Genomic DNA, 9,413 nt, shown 5'->3' on the forward strand with positions numbered 1-9,413 from the left:
TATATACAAAAATTCTGTTAATTATTATTATTATATAAAGATTTGAAAGTTATTAAACTAAATGTATTTATCATTTATATGATCATTTTCTTGCTTGAAAGAATTTTAAGATCATTATTATTAATAATAAATTCAATTTCATGGCTCTTGCTTTTTATATTGAAAATAATGTTTTTCTCACTTCAGGTATCAAATTATCTGATAAATTATATATCAATATTATGATTATAATAGATTATTTTCTGGGTATTGATAAGAAAATTTTAAGGTTTGCAATGGAAAAATTTTTGAATTTGATATATTATACTATTCATTTAACTTAAAAAAATGAAACAATAGAATTATTATTAGCAAAGAGATTCAGAGCGTTAACGATAAATATAGATACTTTTTTTTCCTTTCATAAAAAGTAATAAGTAAGAAATTATTTTATTTAAATTTCAGTTTATATAAAATATTAAAGCAATTTCTTAATATTTTTTTCAATATTGAAGATTATTAGAAACTTTACTTGAAAGAAACTATAAGCTAAAATAAACCGGAAAGACCTTGGTTATTCTCTTCTAACACTTATTCATTTCAGGATCATGAACCGGTTTGTGAGGCATGAAGGGAAACTAGCCACGTCGTCACCAATCAACGATTTTCTTAGACTCTCCCACAGCCTGGGGCCACCTGTACTTCAATGTTTTACCTGTACAGATTTCAGAAAAGTAAACGCCATATAATTTTAAGTGTTAATTCATTATTAGCACTACTTGCTCATTAATATTTAGATATTATACAGAAAGTGACTTAATATTTTTAAGTACGGGTACTATGCGAATTCCTATTTTGATCGTCTAAAAGGTAAGACTCGAAAGTTTTTAAGATTTGACAATGTTATTGAAATTTAGGGTTGTTATGCTCTAAGTTAATTTTTTACGCTAAGTTACATTCTGTTTTGTTACTGTCTGCTTAACAGTTACAATAGATGTTCATTGAGCAGAGAAACTTTTCTATAAGTGGGCGTCGGATGCTATAAAGAATTGCATAGTAGACTATAACCATCGAGACATTGACCTCGTTTCGTGTGAACTTTTATCACACAGAAAATATCACAAATCGAAAAAAATAGCAATAATACGATTTTTACTTTCATTTTAGCGATTAAGAATCGTGCGCTATTTTTCTTATAAATTTCAGACTAAAGAAATTGGATTTTTTTTCTTGTCATTTATATGATTTCACAATTAAAACAGAAAAAAAGCATTAAATAACATACTATAGAATTTAATGGTTTTTCGTTAGAATAGTTTAATTACTAACATATAAAAATTATGTTTTATTTAGGAAGATGTTCAAGGTGAACTTTCTTATCACTTCATTCATATTTCTATTTATTGTTGTAGGTAAGTAATAATTTTAAAATATGCTTTTAAATTATTATAATATTAAATAATAGAAATAATATATAAATATTAATTACAATTGTATTTATGCGTAGTATACTCTATATATACTTTTTAAAACATTTAGTAAAGTTTTATTAATGAATTCTGTACTGATAACAAAGAAACTAGTTCAAAACGGAAGTATATTTTTAGTTATACTCGGTAGGACAAAATATCAGTTATATTTCTTGTATAAGATATGTAACGATTTTAATCAGTTAATCACTTTTACAAATGATATTTTATTACAATTAGATCAAAACATAAACAATAAAATGATTTTTTTATTTAGTGAAATCAACATATTTTTCGCGGGAGAAAACTTTGACAGAACGAAATAAAAATATGATTAGTAATATAAAATGCAGTATAATTTCATAAATTAGTGAAAAGCATTTAATTTCGTTATATCTAATTCATTTAATAATTTTTTTTACAAGTAATATGGCCTATGTACAAATATACAAGTAATATGAAAATGTCTAGAATATTTTAAAGTATTAAAAAATAAAAATAAAGTACTGCCTCAATACTCTCAAGGAAGCTAGACAAGGAAATTTTATTTTTACTAGAATTTCCGTATTTTCTACTGCAATTAACATTCATTCAAAATTTATAGTAATTAACTTAATATAAATCTGAAAAGATGATTATTTATAATTATTAAATTCAAAATAATCAATCAATAAATTTGTATAAATAAATAAATAATTCAAAATAAATTTGTATATAGTNTTTAAAACGCATGCGTACCAATTTTAAATGTTTTTAATTCTAAAATTTAAGTCTTATTTGTAATAGTTATATTTAAAAAAACGGCTAAAATCGTTAATGTTTAAATTTAAATGTACGGTTCAAATTCTCTATTCGATTTTGTATTGCCTGAAGACGACATGCATATTTACGTCGAAAGCGCTCGCAAGATTAAAATATTTTTAATTATATTTAACGCCTCATAGTCTGAAGTTTTGGAAGAAGTTTTGATTGAGATAACTGTTGGCATGATGTCCAAACCCAGTACTTTATATATTTTATATACTAAATTTAAATTAGTATAAATATAATTTATTACTGATCAATAGAAAGGATTTTATCTGTTTTCTAAAACATTATTATGAGTTTTATTTTATCATTTTACATTTAGAAGTGATTAAAATGCTTAGCTAAATTTTTAATACTTATTTAATACTTATTTATTTATATACTTATTTAATTTGTTACACTTATTTTAATGAAAGTTTTGAGTCTGTATAAGAATCATTCAAGTGTTATGTCATCAGTTTATGGGAAAGGTGGAATTAGTTTATATCTGATGATTGCAGGTGATGAGGGAAAGAAGGTGAGTCTTTGAGATGTAAAATTTGTGAATGGTTTAAACTTATGCCTGATGACATGATTACAGGAGAATGGGTATCTTGATTTCTGATGACTGGAGATGATGTGGCATGGGATTAAAGAAAAAAGGATAAATTTTTGCTAATGTAATACTTGAACATCCTTATCTTTGAAATAATTTATAGTATATATTAAAAAATATTTAGTTTATCAAATAATGTAATGAATGCATATCAATTTTATAAACATGAAATGATTGATTTATTTATAGGTTCGAGTACCAGTAACAATTATAATTTTAGATGAAAATGATAATGTTCCTCGTTTTCAACAAGTGCCATATCAAGCATTAATGTTAAAAAAATTAAATAATGCATTATTTATTGAAATTATAGAGCATTAATGAAACTTAACAAACATGAATTTAGAAACATACAAATAAATGACTAATGTTATTGCATATATTATAAAAATTATTTGAATTAACAAATTACAATTGTTTAATTTACTTCAATTATAAATTTTTTTACTTAATAGATATATATAGAATAAATACAAGGGCTGATCAAAAACATCCAGGACAGAATTAACAGTAGGAAACCAAAATAATTAGTATTCACTGTATGCAATGATTCTAGAGAGCTCTCCACATTTCCATGCATGTCTGAAGACTTGTTTGGGAATGCCCCATCACTGTTGTGTTACATTCAGTTGAATCTCTGTGACATCTGATATTTTTTTTCCTTCAGAGTGCTTTTGAGCCTGGAAAGAGGAAGAAGTCACAGGGGGCCAAATCTGGTGAGTAATGTGGGTGGAGAAATACAAAGATGCTGTGCTTAGCCAAAAATTCTGTGACACTCAGGACTGGGTAGCATAGGGCATTGTCATGGTGCAGAAACAAGTTACCAGAAGAACATTTGTAAGGGCATTTCTAACAACTTGCAACTCTGAGGCACTGCAGAACAGTTCTGTAGATCAATCTCATTGATTATCAGATTGTCTACAGTCTACATCAACAGTCTCATGCCATTGATCAGCCTGTGTGTAAGTCATCATCAGTTGATGTGCAGCCATTTTTGATAAATGAATACTGTTTAAATGTTTGAACCAACTAAGTGCTGTTTCTGAATGTTTGTGGAAACATTTCATACATTTTGGTGACCATCTGACCAAGTTTCCAGCAAAAATTAATGCAAATGCACTGTTCAACTTGTCCATTTTACAACATGACAGAGGGAAACACATATCTGCACTGTTGCTCAATCCACTGACAAATGAGTTGTGCTGCCACTACTCTATTTTGACAATTGAGCTGTGCTCACTACTCTGGCACATGGCATCAGGAGTTATAGTCAAATCTCCTCCATGGTTGTTGCATTGCTACTATTAGTAGTTTCTCTATAAAAAATTCCGTCCTAGATAGTTTTGATAAGTTCTCATAGATTTTCAATTAAAAATGATTTAGATTTAGTACTTCTAATTTAAAATTATTGTTATAAAAAATTTAGAATAGATTGTTAGATGTAACAGATTCATTCCTTACTTGTTTTGGATTTATTAATTTCATATACAGCTATTTGCTTTTTTGCAGATCAAGTTGTAAAAATACTTCGAGAATGGGCTGGAAAATCAAAAAATCTTTACAGTTTAATGAAAATGTTTACATCTTGATCTCAGAAAGAAAGATAGCTGTGTGTTTAAGAAATTTGGAGAAATAAATTCTTTATAAGAATATTAACAAAAACAATTTTTAATTGTTTTAATTAAGTGTATGATGATAATGCTACATTCATTTTCTATATCCAACTTATATTATGTTAAAATAACTTAAAAGTTACATATATCCATTAAAACCATCTGGATGACACAAACTGTAGTTACAGATACCATGATATGATAACAATTATTATTCTCTTTTTTTCTTTTGAGAAATGAGGTTATCCCTATCAGCATCACACAGTCTTAAATACTCCAGTTCAAAATAAAAATTTAAAAATGTTAATAATTATAATGACTTCTATTGTGATAAATTTCTATTTAAATTTTAAAATTAGTTGGTGAAAGAAAGAAGATAATAAAAATAAAGTTATTTTGAAAACAAAAAAACAAAATAAAAAATAAACATTATAAATCACTTTACAAGAAATTTTGTCATGCATTATTGAGGACATTTCTGAAATTTTTAAAATGTTGAAATTTCTCTAAGTCATTGGCTAAATTTCTAAGTTTATTAGAACATAAGAAAATAATAATAAAAATTTCAAAGGTTTAATTATTAAATTCTCAAAATATTCTTAAATACCTTCAAGATTACTTATTAAATTTTCATATAGATTTAATCAACTCTCTATAAAGCTTAAGTTTAAGAACCTGAAGATTTGTAACTTTAAAGTTTTATATAACCGATCAGCAAAGATAACTGAAACACATATAAATAGTACTAATTTCAATGAATTGGTTAATTTTAAAGTAATTTCTGCTTTATTATGGTAAATTGCATATTGATTTGTATAATTATTTTCATTTTTGTAGAGAAATGACACATTAAAGTTCTTTGTGACTCTAGAAGATGTAGTAGGCAGTGGAAATGATAATAATTTGGTAAGTTAAAATAAAACAATAAAGTAAAAATAAGTTTAAGGAATTTCAAAATAAAATTATCATATTTAATGTAACATTTAATAATTGAAATAAATTTGAATTATTTGTACAGTAGAACCTCGAAAACTCGGCTCTCGATAACCCGGCACTCCGGATAACTCGGCCACACCCTGGCAGGGCAAAAAAATCCTTAGTTAATTCATTTTCATTATAGACAGCTTTATAAAAGTATAAAAGCTGTCATAAAGTATATTTCTGAGGTCTGTCTTATCAGGTAAATTACTGTACACAGTGTATTCATTAATTTTCATTTTTATGTAGTAAAGGCTCTATGCCTTCATAAAGGACGTACTTTTCCTTTGTTTAAGNGGGGGCAAATGCTCCGTTTACTCCCTCTGCGAATACCCATGTTTATTAGGAATATTTTTGTAAACTTAAATTTCAATAACTTTTTACATATGAAAAAGCTTACATTAGTTATTTTGTTTTTTATAATTTAAAAATAATTATCTTTAAGATCAACGTACACGAGTCTCATCATAAGTACTCTTGTATGAAAAATTAATTTAGTCTAAGAAATATTACATAATGAAAATACAAATGATAATATCATTTAAAATTTCTATGTAAAAAAATTGTTTACTTGAAAATGTTATTTGATAACAAAACTTATATACATTATATACAATTTTCAAATGATGTTTCCATTATATAATTTAAAACTAATCAAAAATTTTATAAAACAAGATATTTTGAATAGAGAAAACGAGGAAAGACGGTAATAATAAATAATCTGAAAAGTTGATTCCTAGTACATGATGTATAGATAATAAAATAAATTATAAACCAAATGAACCAAAAATATAGTTTAAACAGAAATCGAATCGAAGAAAGATGCGGTCTTAGATATATTTAATCTCTTAACTTAATATTAAAGGTATGAATTTTTCTTACACAAAGTAAACAAAGTCAACAATCAAGATGTATTTTTAAGATATTTTTAAAATAGTAAAAATTCTATTAAGAATCTTTTTACAATCTATCTAAATATCTATCTGTTTTATGAATAATATATTTCAGTTAACTAACTTTTATACCACTCTTCATAAAAGCTATACAGGAGTACTTTATTATGTTCAAGTAGGTTTTGAAAGTAAATTTCTTAAATTAATAAGCAATAAAATAATTAACTTAATGTAATTTTTCATGTTTTAAATGATTTTTTTTTTTTCAAAATCGTTTAGGACATTCAGTATACATTAATTCAATTGATGTCTTTTGAACTTTTAATAGCTTTTCGTTCGTACAAACAAATATTGATCTTGCTCTGAACTTTGTCGATTTAAAAAAGCTAACTATTTTGTTTATATAAATCTGAAAATTTTGTATAATTTTTCGCTAATTTTAACTTTCCATTATGTATGGATTGGCAATACATTAAATTAACATTATTATATTTACGAACACACAAATAACGCATCATAATAATCCTAGAATGAAATATTATTCTAGAACTATTATCTTTTATTAAACTAACAATACTCATGGATCAAGTACTTATAAGTTAAAGATAGAAGAGGATTTAATACATCGTTACAGATATTAATTAATTTCCTTCGAGAATTTCTATGACTGAAATGGATTTCAGTGTAGATTATTTGTCTAGAACTGAATAGTGGATTTCTGAATGTACTACTATAAAGATCCATGATCGATTTCCGCTGATCCTCATTATTACATTTCTTCGATCAATCTTATCGCGGTAAGTCTGACTAAACTGTTGACGGGTATTTCATCAAAACAACTGATCACATATCCAACTATGTACATGTAAAGCGACAAAGAAGGTCAAAACATCAAACTTAAATTCAAAATTATTTTATTTTTACTATGATTAGTTGGATCATATACTTTAGATCAAGCATGACCAACAAGTCAATCACAGCATCATTTTTACGTGATTGTAGATAATTAGTCTGTTAAAATGTGAGAAACACTTTTAATTTTTATGGAAATGATATAGATCATATATTATTGATAAGCAAGTAAATATTGATAACTTTTATTGGGTCTTATTTATGATTACATTTTGATTACTTAAATAAAACTTTTAATTTCTCTTTACAATTGTATTGATGTATATATGTATTATTTATTTATTAAATTTTTAAATATTTAGTATTGTCTTATTAATTTAGTGTAATTTATAGCAAGTCCTCGTGTAGATAGTTTCTTGGAAATATTAAGTAACATAATGTATAATGAGCAATTATTTATTGTGACATCATAAGAATGCCAGGCTGCAATTTTTAATCATATTTTTAATTAATTTAATTTAAAATATATGCTCTCCATCTCAAACTAGTGGCTTGCTCCTGTACATCATACTTTTCCTTTAACAATAGAATTGTGCCACTCGTTTGTCTAACACCTTTCGGGAAAATTTTTGAATTGAAATAATATGACATCCGATTTACAATGCCTTACTGTCCTTATTTCTAAATTTATTTTTTAATTGTCTATTCAGACATTGCTCATTACTAGGACGTTACACTGGTGTTTAATATTTGATACAAAAATGATAGTTAGATCAGAAAAAACAAAATTTTTATTAAAATTCACCTGTAATAGTAATTTTTTCTGTACACATATACATATATGTGTTTTGAGCTAACATACCCCTCATCAGCAGTATTACCAAAAACAGCTAAAAATAATTAAATAAATAAATAAGATATTGTGAATAATAAATACCTGACAATAAAATAATTTTTAAAAACTTACAGTAAGAACGTATCCTAATACCTTGAAGAAAAGGGTTATAAAATATAGGAACTGTTCTACTTTCAGCACTGGGGTGAAAAGGGTTATATTTCCAAAATTAACAATTGCCAATTTACATAAATTCATTTTTCTGTATAAAGCAAAATTACAATAAATTAATAAACTTTTTAAGAAAGATTACAATTTCATCCCAATAAATTCCAGCTTACATCATAATTCCATTCACCATTAACTTACAACATCAAATGGTATAAATGATTGACATCAATGTTGTAAGTTAATGGTGAATAGAATTATGATGTAAGTTGGAATTTATTGGGATGATATTGTAATCTTTCTTAAAAAGTTTATTAATTTATTGTAATTTTGCTTTATACAGAAAAATGAATTTACGTAAATTGGCAATTGTTAATTTTGGAAATATAACCCTTTTCTACAAGGTATTAGGATACGTTCTTACTGTAAGTTTTTTAAAAATAATTTTATTGTCGGGTATTTATTATACACAATATCTTATTTATTTATTTAATTATTTTTAGCTGTTTTTGGTAATACTGCTGATGAGGGGTATGTTAGCCCGAAACACGTATATGTATATGTGTACAGAAAAAATTACTATTACAGGTGAATTTTAATAAAAATTTTGTTTTTTCTGATCTAACTGTCATTTTTGTATCAAATATTAAACACCAGTTTAACGTCCTACTAATGAGTAATGTCCGAGTAGACAATTAAAAAATAAAATGCGACATCCAGTTTGCAGCAGAAGTTTGTATATAGTTAATTGGGACCTCTTGACTCTAAGCTTTCCATATCTGTTTCGGCTTTCATCTATCTAACTTCATTCTCGAGATTAAGGAAGGACAGACAATGATGTGAATTTATAGGTCTACAATTTTTCAAATTGCAGCCCAACAAGACTATACATCAACACATTGTTTTTCATGATGGTTATATGTCAGCAGGCACTGCACAAGACTAGAGTTGCCAAATTTTAGAAGGACAGAAAAAAAAAGACACTTAAATAAGTAAAGCAAAGGCAGGGCAGGGGTTGTTCAGATAACTGATTATGTATGAAAAAATATATTAACCTATCCCATGTTGAAATTTTTCTCTGTTGCATGTCGCTTCACATTGAATTTTTGTCGATGTTAAGCCTAATGTAAATTTTTAAAAATAATAAACATGGCTATTGCATCGTTAAAACTTATTTCTTATTTTGTACAAACAAAATAAATATATTGAAAAATATAAAAACAA

The 9,413-nt window shown here is 25.9% G+C and overlaps 1 protein-coding gene across 1 annotated transcript in view; it reads left to right on the plus strand.

Annotated features, from left to right (window-relative positions):
• Window positions 1-2,703: 2,703 nt before the first annotated feature.
• Window positions 2,704-9,413, plus strand: part of LOC111635619 (cadherin-87A-like) — an 86,315-nt gene continuing 79,605 nt past the window's right edge. The window contains exons 1-4 of the mRNA XM_023380636.1: window positions 2,704-2,772; window positions 3,040-3,102; window positions 5,301-5,369; window positions 6,450-6,522. Of these exons, the coding sequence (XP_023236404.1) occupies window positions 2,704-2,772; window positions 3,040-3,102; window positions 5,301-5,369; window positions 6,450-6,522 (274 nt within the window). The remainder of the gene's footprint in view (window positions 2,773-3,039; window positions 3,103-5,300; window positions 5,370-6,449; window positions 6,523-9,413) is intronic.

The sequence above is a fragment of the Centruroides sculpturatus genome, unplaced genomic scaffold, assembly GCF_000671375.1.
Source record: "Centruroides sculpturatus isolate CEXI.00-Female unplaced genomic scaffold, Cexi_2.0 scaffold37, whole genome shotgun sequence".
NCBI lineage: Eukaryota > Metazoa > Arthropoda > Arachnida > Scorpiones > Buthidae > Centruroides > Centruroides sculpturatus.